The sequence below is a fragment of the Pleuronectes platessa genome, chromosome 19, assembly GCF_947347685.1.
Source record: "Pleuronectes platessa chromosome 19, fPlePla1.1, whole genome shotgun sequence".
Classification (NCBI taxonomy): Eukaryota; Metazoa; Chordata; class Actinopteri; order Pleuronectiformes; family Pleuronectidae; genus Pleuronectes; species Pleuronectes platessa.
This window is the reverse complement of record NC_070644.1, coordinates 9113538-9126702: the sequence shown is the minus strand read 5'-3', so window position 1 is coordinate 9126702 and position 13165 is coordinate 9113538. Positions and strand designations below refer to the sequence as shown.

At 44.6% G+C, this 13165-nt stretch overlaps 1 protein-coding gene across 1 annotated transcript in view; it reads left to right on the top strand.

The window, feature by feature from the left end:
• Positions 1-13165, top strand: part of itga1 (integrin, alpha 1) — a 56454-nt gene that overhangs the window by 14909 nt on the left and 28380 nt on the right. The window contains exons 2-3 of the mRNA XM_053411040.1: positions 5506-5626; positions 7616-7725. Of these exons, the coding sequence (XP_053267015.1) occupies positions 5506-5626; positions 7616-7725 (231 nt within the window). The remainder of the gene's footprint in view (positions 1-5505; positions 5627-7615; positions 7726-13165) is intronic.

The window sequence follows — 13165 nt, the reverse complement described above, 5'->3', positions numbered from 1 at the left end:
ATGAATGGATGGAGAAGAGGAAGCAGACTTAATTGTGTATGGGGAGGGAGGGAGCTTGCGCTGCATGTTTCTAGAGATGGCAATTTTTCGGAGTTATTAATGTTTCCCAGATGATGAATCCCACCGAAGTCAGTTTGAGTCAGCTGCTTAGAATATTTTCCAGCCTTTCCTTGGCAGCCCCTCAAGTGACATGTCTTGAAAATACTTGAGTGAGCCCATGTGAGCATACAGCAGGAACATGTCACAGCGAGCGAGAGGACATGTCAGTGATGTCTCAAAACCCAGTGAGCGCAAAAGTAGAAGAGTATAAATATACCAGGATGAAAAAGGTGCCATATATGTAGAAGACAGACGAAGATGTCAACTTGGTAACACAACATGATTTGAGAGCTTTCGGTGATAAGGGCTGAGGCCGCTGTCAATGTGTTGTTAACAAAAACATGTGATTTCCACAGCTGAATTTCTACGTCATGTGATGTCTCCTGCTCTAACCAGACACCGGCCCTGGCCTGAATGTTACGGACATGTTCCTGTTGTTGCCAACGCGTCTGACCCAGACAATCTCCTGCTGTGTTGTTCATATGTGAAAGGCAAACTGCGGAAAATTGGGTCTGTGGGTTCACGTCTGGTAACAGCTTTAATGTCTTTGATGATCCTGTGACTTTTCTTACCAGGTCAAAATTCCGGTCAAATGTGTCTAATACGTTGGTTTGGGACAAGATGAATCTGTTGAGGCAAATTCCACTTTCTTCTTATGTTGTATGAATAACACAGAATTCAAAATAAAAGAAGCACAACAAATCACTTGAAGTTGGTGCTACCGTGACCATATTGTTTATTAAGAAAAAAGATGTATTATTGCAAAAAATTCAAAGAAATGCAGCCTCTTTTGTTCTCTGCATATGAAGACACAAACACGCCTACATTCATGACCTCTGGTGTCCACTGCACACCCACGTACTACGGCTGCCAAGAATAAAGCAGCGTCTGAGCAGACGGCCAAATGAGAAAATTAAGTGAGCAGAGCTGAAAGCTCTCGTGATAACCACTCTTACAGTGATTAGACAGGAAAGTGTGGATAATGTCAGCGTGCAAAACAAGAAGAGAAGCCTGAGAAACAGAGAGTTAGGGGAGGGTTATGGGAGAGTGAGAAGGAAAGAAGCAAAAAAAATGCAGTGGAGAAAAAAAAGCAGATAAAGATAGAAGAGCAAAGGAATGGCTCTAGGCTGCCCACTACCATAACAAAGTATGAAGATACTCTGCTTTGCCAGTAGTCTGTTGATAAACCTCAGGACATGGTTAAGACTAGAAGTGGACTCGGCCCAACAGTCCCCTTCTCAAACCACATTCATATCACATCCTGAACATCTTTCCACCTTGTTTTGTGTTAATCTGGCCAGAAGTTTTTGTGTAATCTTGCTAACCGACAAGCAATGATGAAAACATGACTTCCTCAGTGGAGGTGAATATGTGCAGGTCCCACCCAAAGCCCTTTGAACAGTCAAACACCCTTCCGCTGTAAAAACATAATGAATTCTCTCTGTTTCTCTGTTTCATTGACATTAACCAGTCTCTGAGCTGCTTCAGGTGTTTACTCACCAACAGTCTGTGTTGGCTCAGTTTCCCACATGACACATGTTTCTTGCCGCTGCTGATGAAGTTTGAGTTTTAAGGGTTGGTTAATGACTCTGTTGCTCACAGGTGCTGATTTGCTGTGAGCTTTAAAGCTGATTATAGCTGGTTAGATTTGTTACAGATGAGCAGATGCCAGCCGTGTGTTTTTACTGGGGCGGAACCACACTTTGAAATCCACAGGTGCTGACGTGGGGTCAGTTGTATAGGTGGTCTGAGGTCTCACAGGCCAGCAGGTGCTGATCAGTGCCGCTCTCTGCCCTGTGTGGCTGTATTTGCTACTTGGCTTGATGCGTTGCAGAGTTGTTAGACTTGGTTTTGGTTTTGATAACAGACTGCAGAAGGGTTTTATTGTGGGTTACTGTGGCTGATACGCTGCCAGGATCAATCAGAACCACGTGGAGCTAAACTGAAAAGACCTGTTTTAGTGTCCCGGCTGTGATATTTGATACGGTGAGGAATTCCTTGTGGGCACAAATTCGATTTTACTCTCAGTCAACAGTGACACTCGTGGACTGTGTTGTATTTGCCTGTCTGACACGATGTCTGGAGGTGAGCGGCACGTTAGGAGAGCGACCACATCAGCTTCGGTCTGTGTCTGCACAGGATCTGTTCAGACGCAGCATAGAGTGGAGAGCTTTAGGACACCATGACAGCATTAATAGAAAATAGACTCAAAGCATAAAAAGCCGCTTTGCGTTTACAGGCGTTTAGCACATGTGAAACACGAGATGTTATGTGGCTTGACAACTGGATTGTAAAGAGTTAAAGGTATCTGTGTCTTATGAGAAAAAAAACACACCAACATAGCCAAGGACCAATAACAAACACCATTTCAGTGCTGAAGTGACAAGTAGATTGACTGGTTTGTGAAATGACAAAATAATTGTAAAGGACTCTAACTTTGAATATGAATTGAGTCATTGAACAAGGGCAGATGGTGTGTTTGTTGGAGAAAACAAGCAATTTGTAAACATAGTCTTAGGATGGCCTTTTTGTATGATTAATCTACAAAAATAAATCATTAGTTGCAGCCCTGAGCATTACATTTTACTTTCAGAGCACAAACATCCCCTAAAGTTGACTTTCATTCCTGTTTCTCATTGCCTCCATGTCTTCTACGCCCATTTGCTTGTCTGTTGCAGTATTAAGCAAAAAAAACAATGCACTGATTTTCCTGATGGAAGGGTGGGACATGGGCCAAGAACGAACCCTTCGAAATTTGGCACGTATCCGGACAAACAGGCCGATCCATTTAACATTGCAAGAAAGGGCACTTTTTTTTTTACATTTACACTAATACATGACAGCCTGACTGAACTTAAGGTGAGTGTTGGGCCTCGGTGTTGGTATACACTCCATTAAGTGCCCTTCTTCTTCAGCAGCTCCGTGAGACTGTTCTTGTGGGCCAATAGTTTCTGCTTTATAAAAGGGTGGAGCAGGAGCGTGGCTGCTGGCTCGCCATGTGTAAGAGAGAAACGATATGAAGCCGCCAGACAGTGATGGACAGCTTTATTTGTCAATTCCTCAGAAGCTCATGAGCCCATTTCCATCCACAGGGGACGAGCCCACTTATTGTTTTTTCCAGGGCAGATGTCGGCCCAGATCGTGAAGGGAAAAAAAGCCGGTTACATAATTTGCTGGTTTTGATTTGAGCAGAGCAAAAAACCCGGAGACGCCCGGATCAGATGTGTATACACATGAGACGTGTGCCAACAGACAGAGGGCACCCCTGCATGATTAACAGCTCAGGGTGACTGTGAACTGTACTTGAGCGGGTGTGGGTGATAAATGGAAAAGGCTTGGTTGGCCCCAGCCATCTTAAATCAGCTAAATTAGCTTGTGTGTGCCCATGTGTGTCTGTCTGTCGCCGTGTGTGTGTGTGTGTGTGTGTGTGTCCGTGGATTTTCAAGGGATGTGTATAATCAGGTTAATAAGAACAGGAAATGGAGCTTCTCTGAGCGATGGAGAGGGGGTAACAGAGGAAGTGGAGAAATGAACGAGGGAGGAACAGAGGGGATAATATTTCTTGGCTGGGATTATAATGTATGACTCTGCAGGTCTGCTTCTCGCACTGTTTCTCTTCTGGGTCTCTCTCTGCTCACCAGAGGGGGATTAAAACGTGTAATCTTATATGAAATCTATGTGATCAACATGTAAACACGGCTGGATGATGACTGGTAGCAGTGTGTTTTTATAACTCCTCTGTTTATAAGAAGCAAAGAACAGGGACTAAACAGACCTGATCGCCTGCAATTTATGCATCTCAGCCTCCTGGTGTTAGGGAGTGGGTCGTCATTCATGCACAGATGGATGTTGGTTTTGCTTCTTCTGTATTTCTTCCACCAAGCATGTCAGGTTTACCTGCACAAGATAATTCAACACGTATTCAGCTGTTCAAGATTCTGTGGAACTTTGGTCCCAGTCATGACAGCATAGAGTCTGAACTGTTCCTCATGAATAAATATAGACTGTGAAACAGACATTTATTGGTTATGTTTTCACCTATGCCTTTTAAAATATTTCATTGAAATTTAAACAGCAAATTTGAGATATAGATTGACCCTATACAAATATTTATTATATTGTTGGCTGTTTTAGCCCTTGCGTTTAATCACGTGGCCTCCTGGCATCCGAACTTCTCACTCGATCTCCAATTCTTAGCTCAGTCCCCCGATGGAGAAAACTATTTCAGGTGCTTGTATTTATGAGCTTGTTCTTTTGGTCACAACCTTATAAATTCAATGCCAGATTTATTGTTCTTGTTTGTTTGCATCCCTGAAAAATGCAAAAAATAGAATAAGGGTGTCTTATCAATAGACTGAAGCCACTAAGTCTTGACTTTCTCAGCTAATGTATCACCAGAGAGCTGAGGCTAAAGGAAATATCACCAATTGTTATTTTCAAACAGTGCAAGATATGCTGGCACTAGTTCACCAAAGTCAAAAGGCTTTATTCACTTCTGAAATATTTTGGTCCGGACCAAAGTGGTGCATCAACAGACTGAACAACCAGTATCTCTTCAGCTCCACCGCCAGCGTGGCTCCAGTTCAGACTCCATATGTTTCTTCTCCTTTTTTATTCGGGTCAGACACATTAATCTCCAAAGCCAAAGCACAAATAGCTGCTCTTTTTTTATTTGCGTCCCCATGTATGTGGTCTGTGTCTGCAGAGGTCTTTGTTGTAATCCCTCTGTTCCTCTACTCCTCTGCACTCCCTCACACGTCAGGGAATTGAATAAATTACGCTGGAGGAATCCCCTGGCACAGTAGATATAAAGAGTGTCATTGTGGCGCAGGCATAATAAGACATGGATGGATTTATATAGAGCCTCTGTGATATGCTCAGCTCGGTGACAGACGGACGCAGACTGTGCAGAGAGCAGAGAGAGAACCCATTGTCCTGCAGGTCAGACTGGACTCTGACCAGAGTGCTTCACATTGATGCTCCAAATTCCTCGACTGTCCTCCAGAGTGACTTTGTGTGTGTGTGTGTGTGTCTGTGTGGGAGAGAGATATGGGTTAGGGTTAGGGTTATTTATCAACTTATCTGTAAACAGTGTATCACTAAATATTGTTTTTTAGAGTATAAATATGTTTAATATTTGTTAAGTTGCTCTGTAATTAAATCTTTTATTTTCATGTTGCATCTTGAATATTTTATAAATATTAATTCAGAATGTTTGTTAATGCATACCTGACAAAATGAATAAACTTGTCTCTTATTTCAGGACTGGATTATTTATTCATCTGAACAATCAGATTATTTAGTCTTAACTCACATTGAAGAATTGCCTCGTAAAGTTTATTATGTTTATTAAACAACAGCGTTTGGCATTCTGTATAACCTTTTCTTTTCCCCTCGTCTCCACAGTGCTGTTGACGTGTGTGTTGTCCTTCAACGTGGACCAGAAGAACGGTCTGTCCTTCACCGGTCCACTGGAGGACATGTTCGGCTACACTGTCCAGCAGTTTGAGAACAGCGAGGGGAAATGGTGAGTGGTGTCATTAGCTGGACATGTTGAGGAAATGAAGGGGGGGTATCCAGAGACAAAAAAACATTCATCATCCTTTCAGCGTTTTCCTCCTCAAAGCAAAGATGCCAGTTGAAACTCATAAAAATTAACATTTAGATTTTTCTCATGTCCCTTTCATTCATTTCTTCTGTAAAGCATCCACAGCTTCATCTCATTGCACCAACTCTTATTCATGAGTAGTGGATGATATAAAGATACATATAAAGATGGACGAAATAACATGTGAAGCCTGTCTGGCTGCAGTGTCGGTCCAAAATTCCACCTCCTCCATGTTAATAGATAGGACATTGACCAAAATAAAAAGTATTTTTCTCTTAAAGATGGCATTCATTTTCCAATTTCTAAAATGATCAAATCTGAAGTAGAATTAGATGAAAATTTGGAGATAAAGTTGTATAATAAATCGTCTCTTCCTTTCCTTTCTCATAATAAGTAATTTTCTTTATCAGAAAAACTCCCGAGCTGTTTAACCGATCCTAGAATGTTTTATTATCCCAAGAGGAGTCCTCAAATCAGGTTAATTCTACCCTGCAGTCTAACAAAAGCTGAAAACCCTAATTTACCTGTAAAGTGAATGAAGGGGAGCGTAGACACACACACACACACACACACACACATACACACACACACACACACCAGCTGCTGCTGTAATGACGATCCTTGCCTTTATTGTAACAGCTAGTGCTGTTAAACATAAACTGCCCGACAGACTCTCCACACACTCAGCCTGTAAACTCACTGAAACCAAGCATCCGTGGCTGCTTGCTGAATCCGTCTGGGAACACATGTTTAGAACCCTGTTAAATGCCCTTAGCGTGTGGATAATGGCTCAGTGTGTCATCTCTCCTTCAGTTACATCCGTCTTTACGTCTCTTCAACCTGTGGCAGCGCCGTGTCTGATTCTTTCCCACGCGGCCGTACCTGCGGTGATGATCTTATCCAGCTCGTATGAGATCAGTTACAGCAAATCACTCGCTGCAAATCAGCTGCACCAGCTGTGACTAACCGCCGCTCTGTTCATCGGGAACACTCCGGCTCTGCAGCACCTCCAGATTTCACCGTAGAGTACAAGGGTCTGCGTGATAAGGGCCTGTCTTTAGCTGCCGAACACGGTATTCAAACAAGGGCCAAAAGCAGTGAGACAGCAGAGGGAGGACATCACAGACTTTAAGGAGTGAAAGAGAACAGATGAAAGAAGCACAAATAAATAAAAAAAAACAAAAAAGATGAAACACTTTCTGAAAGACGGAGAAGGGATGATATGTAGCCCGGAGCGTGTGCATGTGGGAGAATATTACGATGGAGAAAGATAGTTGTGAGGTGATGTAACACCAAGGTTGCTGCCTCCGACAAGCGACCGAGCCGAGAGCGTTGTTGTTCCACTTGGTGTCTCGCTTCAGATGACCAGGGCCCATTAGAGTGGAGGAATGTTAATAAGCCTGAATGTTTAAAGGAGGGCGGAATGTCCACTCTTTTTCACATCAGCGTTCTGACAGAGTGACCCAGTGTTACCGAACTCACGCATGGACATGGTCGTGTAACACAAGACTGTCACGCACACACACTGTACCTGAACAGCACAGACCTACACATCTGCAGACATCTGCAACTCATCATGCTATATTGTGTAACGAGGTGAAAAGGAAGAGATGTTTGTGAACTATTTTAATTTGATTTCAGTTCGTTACCCTAGTGTCAGGGTAATAATAAACAAATGACAACCGCAGGTTTAATTATAGCCGCAGATTTATTACCAGTGGTCTGTGTTTAATTTCAAGGAAAATTAAGGCAAGTCTAAATTGTTGTAGTCGCTGCTTCCAACCTTAACTTCTGCAATAATATTGGAATTGTGCTTGTTACCATGATCATAAAACTGTGTCGCTGATGTGTGGGTTTTGACAGAATTTCTAATTGACCAAACTCCACCACTTTTTGTGTTTATATCAGGGTTCTGATTGGATCCCCGCTGTCGGGCCAGCCAGCAAAACGAACAGGAGACGTCTACAAATGTCCTGTGGGGAAGGGGGACAACACGTGTGTCAAACTGGATCTGCCGAGTAAGTATACACTGTGTGTGTGTGTGTGTGTGTGTGTGTGTGTGTGTGTATAATCGTTTTTGTTACATCTTAAGGAACTTTTCCAATATAAACTCTGACCAAAGCCTGGTCCTAATGAAGCAACTCATCATTTCCAAGGTCCTGTTTATGGTTAGTGGTGAGAGGTAGATTGTGTTTTGGCTAGGGTTAGTGATAAGGTTCTGGTCAGGCCATTCACAACGAACAGAAGTCACTGCAATGTCTGAATGAGGATAGCTTCTAAGGGGAAATACTGTGAATCCTAGCGCTGGCTGGTGTTTGTGTTGTAGTGCTACCGTGTGTTTAAGCCAAGTGTGTCTCTGAGCGGGTCTCCTGAGGAGGAAGTGGGGCCAATCAGAACAGGAAGACGGTAAATAAACAGGGTTTTAATGTTTCATCCTTCCAATTATATCTGAATTAAACAGATTTAGCTGCCGGTCAGCAGCCTGCAAGTGTGTGTCTGTGTGTGCGTGTGTGTGTGTGTGTGTGTGTGTGTGTGTGCGCGCAGGCGCGTGTGTGCGTGTAAATAAGTCTTTTATTAGTCCTGCAATGGGGAAACTTGCATTATTACAGCAGCAAAAAGACATCAGCAGAAATAAGTAGAAAGAAATATCGACAAATATGAATGGAATTAAACTAATATATACAGTGAATATATTATGTGAGAGAATATGTACAGTGAATGAATATATCCGCATGTTGACTCAGTTTAGGGATTATTACTTTTTAATGCAACTCTTTACACCTCAGGATTATTGCTCTATAAAGTGCCTTGAGATAATGTATGCTATGATAAGGCACTATACAAATAAAATTGGATCGGTTGAATTGAATTGAATTGAATTGAACAAGTGGAGTGTGGTTCATTTGTTTTTATCTTCCATGAGTTATAGACAGACAAAAGCCTAAATCTCACAATCTTAGATTAAGTCTGGAAAACGTCCACTGGGAATCGATTTAGACTGGCGGCCGGAGCCAGACCACTCAGCAGACAACTGGGAGTGGTTTACATGATGACAACAGCACTGTTGTATCCTGCATTTTAGATGGAACTAGACATGACTCAGCAACTACGTACTTTTATTGACTGACTCACATTTATTCAGAAACCAGTCTTTCTTGAGAGCCCCTGAGGAGCGTGAGTCAAACAGTGCAGCCGAGCAGGATGCTGAAGTTGAAGAAGTTTGTCAATCAGGTCTAAGGGTTCATTTCACTCTGTGCCCACCTACAACGCCCTGGTCTCACATTACTAAATGCGTCTCCTCAGTTTGTGCAGGAGAAGAGATGCCAAAACCATAATGAGCAAACGTAAATTTGTGTGGTTACTGTCTTGTAATATTTATTCACGATTCCCTCCGACCCTTAAAACTGAGAAGTGATTATGCCATGGATAATTATTGTGTTGAAATGCTGGCAAGATGATCGAACATCTTTTTTTTATTTCAAACCGTCTGCTAAACATTATTTTGTTATGTTTATAGTCGTTTTGGAAAATTAAATCAGTCTGCAGAACAGCAAATTCAGGCTGTAGCCTTACAAGATCTAGAGCTGCTGGGTGAGAGCGCATGTTTTCTCAGATACCAACTTAAAATACAGATTTTGCAATCATAAAATATCAAGCTAGAATGGCACTCATTAAAGTGCATACAGTGCATCCACCGAGGCACAACAATCCCCTTATGAAACCACATTTAAATTCATATTTGAATCTGCACCAAATTGCAATTGCATATAAATCCCTTATGCTAGAATCATAAAACACGGGACGAGATGTTAAAACTGTCCATTGTGCCAATAGATGGTATGCTCTCACATGATTTGCCTTGATGTTGACAGAGTGGCATGGGAGGTGTATTTCTTAGACTGGGTTAAGATGTCAATTTTGGGACACATCCTCAGTAGTGTGCCTTCGAATCAGTGGGTGTTTCGGCCTTAAATCACTAAACACTCTCATCAAAGGTGGCCAGCTAAAGGGTGATCAAGCCTTAGCTTGTGTCCCATGCCCAATTAAGATTTCCCACGGGACTATGCAAGGCAGGGGCGTCCTCTTCCCTGAGCCAGCCCTACAGCTGACCGCATACCTCATATTCCCTCCTCAAGTTGGAGGGATCTGAATTAAGTTCTCAGGTGGGGATGGGGGGGTCATGAAGTTATAGCCCAGCCAGGGTCCTTCTGTTTGATCCAGATCCACTGGCTGCCTCTTTCAGCTGCTTGAGAAACTGCTCTGACGGTCTGTCGCAGAGCCTGTCCATGGATTCCAATTTCTTTCAGCAACCTGATGGTGGAAGAAGCCACGAATCCTCTGCATCCCACTTCAACTGGCCAGACTTTTGCATTCCAGCCACGCTGAGTTGCGTCTGCTGCCAACTCTGTGTAACGCAGTTTCTTACGCTCGTAGGCCTCTTCAACAGAGTTTTCCCACGGGACTGTGAGATCTATGATGTACACAGCCTTTCGTGAAGGAGACCAGAGTACCATGTCTGGCCTAAGGTTGGTAGAAGCAATCTCAGGTGGAAAAATGAGTTGCTGGCCAATATCGACAAGCATCTTCCAGTCCCTGGCCATAGCTAGGTGTCCAGTTTCTGGCTTCGTAGGAGGATGCTTGGGCCTTTTCTGTCCCTCCCGAATGAATGTTGTTGTTTTGACAGGATTGCTTGTTTTTGGAGGTAATGCATTGGTTGCACTCCTCTTGGTCTCAAGTGCTGCAGCCAGGCTCTTGAGGACCTGATTGTGCCTCCAGGTGTAGCGGCCTTGTGAGAGGCTGGTCTTGCAACCTGTCATTATATGCCTGAGAGTCGCTGGAGCTGGGCAGAGGGGGCAGGTCGGGTCCTCGCCATACCATTGATGTAGGTTTTTTGGTGATGGAAGCACATCATAAACAGCTCTTATGATGAAGCTGATGTTGCTTGCCTCCATTTGCCAAAGCTCACTCCAGTTGATCTTTCTCCTCTCCAGGCCTTCCCACCGCGTCCATTGCCCTTGTTTAACAAGAGAGACAGCCTTTGCACTTCTTGCACTCTCCTCCTGTCTGCGCACCTCCTCGACCACCAGCTTCCTGCGTTCAGATGTTGTTGCCTTATGGAACGTTGGTTTGCTTGCTGCCAGGCCAAAGCCTCCTCTTCCACGCTGGATAGTCCCCACAATGTCTTGGTGTCTCAGGGCTGATGTTGCTTGCTGCACAGCCTTGGATGATGTCCATTTCCGTCCAGTTTGTAGGGGAGGTGCAGCCTTGCTAATGGTCTGGTCTTTGGAGTCCTTCAATGTCATCTGAAGTCTTACTTTAGAGCACTTGTACTCCTCCGTCAGACTTGTAAGAGGTAGTTCAAGGACCCCTTTGCCATAGAGGCCGATGTTACTCAGACATCGTGGGACACCCAGCCATTTCTTCACGTATGAGGTAATGGTTCGTTCCATCATCTCCACTGTTGTTATTGTGACCTCGTAGATGGTGAGTGGCCACATTTCCCGGGGGAGAAGTCCAAACTGTAGGCACCAAAGCTTGAGCTTCCCAGGCAGTAGGGTCTTGTTGATGTTCTCAAGACCGTCGGCGATGTCCTGCCTTACTTGCTGCACTTGATCTTTATCCCGGAGGCTTTCGTTGTACCATCTACCCAGGCTCTTGACGGGTTGCTCAGACACCGTTGGTATCGGGTCATCTCCAATGCAGAACCTCACATCTTTAAGCTGACCCTTGACTATGGAGATGCTTCGAGATTTGCTTGGCTTAATTTTCATCCGGGCCCACTTGATGTTATCCTGCAGTTTTGCAAGTAGCCGCCTGGTGCATGCTGCAGTGGTGGTCAGTGTAGTCATGTCATCCATGTATGCTTGGATAGGTGGGAGACGGAGCCCTTCCTTAGTTCTCTCACCGCCGACCACCCATCTCGATGCCCTGATGATGACTTCCATGGCCATAGTGAAGGCCAGAGGTGAAATTGTAAAGCCTGCCATTATGCCTACTTCCAAGCGCTGCCATGTTGTTGTGAAGTCAGGTATTGTGAAACACAATTGCAGGTCTTGAAAATATGCCTTTACCAGTGTAGTGATGGGTTCTGGTATGTGGAAAAAGTTGAAGGATTCCCAGAGGAGTTCATGGGGAACTGAGCCAAAGGCATTGGCCATGTCGAGGAAGATGACATAGAGGTCTCTCTTGTCCTTCTTAGCTGTTTGGATCTGGTGCCAGATCATACTAGTATGTTCCAGGCAACCAGAGAAACCAGGAATACCTGCTTTCTGTACAGATGTATCAATGTACTTGTTCCTTTCCAGGTAAGTGGACAGCCTCTGTGCTATTATACTGAAAAAGATCTTCCCTTCAACATTGAGAAGGGAGATTGGTCGGAATTGACTGATGTCTGTCGCATCCTTCTCTTTGCCTTTGGTATTATTCCCTTCTGCCAAACTATCCTCATAAGCCTCCAAAGAAAGCGTAGAACATCCGGGGTGTTCTTGTAGAGCTTGTATGGTACTCCATTAGGCCCAGGAGCCGAGGCCGCTCTTGCTCGTCGGACAACGTTCTCTACTTCCTTCCATTTTGGAGGATCAGTGTCCAGATTGAATTCTGGTGGTTGAATAGGTGGGATGTCATGTGGGATGATTATCTGCTCATGCCTTTTCGTGTCCTGGTGGACCTTTTCCAGATGTTCTTCCAGTTCTGCTTTTGGAGTTTTTAGGATTCCGCACTTTTCCTTTGCGAAGAGTTCTTTGACAAACTTAAAGGGGTTTTTATAGAACCGTGTTCTTGAGTGTTCCTTCTTCCTACTTTATTTAACGGAACCATTTTATCACATTTGATATGGTTCCTTGGGGTCTTATTGAAATGTCTGTAACATATTTTGGTCAAAATACCACAAGGATAATTTAAAACAGGACCTTTTAACCCTGTATAAAACAGATTGACCTGTTATGAGTGCCAATAGTTACTCCCGCCGTTCACCCGCGCTTCATTGAATTTCTTCACTTTGACATTCAGAGCACTGGGCAGAAATCACATCGCGTCAACACCCACCGTGGGCCTTCGCGATGCTTTGTTTTAATTAAACAGTCGGATTCCCCTGGTCCGCACCAGTTCTGGCTGCTAGGCGCCAGCCGAGGCGCACCGCCGGAGGGGGCCCCCCGCGCGAACGGAGGGTTCCCCCAGCGGGCGCCGTAGCTGAAATGATCCGCGAGAAGGTCCCGACACGCGTCCAGAGTCGCTGCCGCCAACCGCCGTACCCCTCCAACGGCCCGCCTTCCGCACCGGCGACGGACACCGCCCCACGGTCCAAGAGAAAGAAAGCACCCCGCACCACTGACGCCGTGAGGCACAGCGGAATAGGACCTCCCCCCCCAAAAAAAAGTCGAGGCGTGCCGCACGCCGAGTCTCCGGCGTCGTGGAGAGGAGGGCGACTGCTCCCCCAGGCGCGGCACCTGCCCAGCGGTT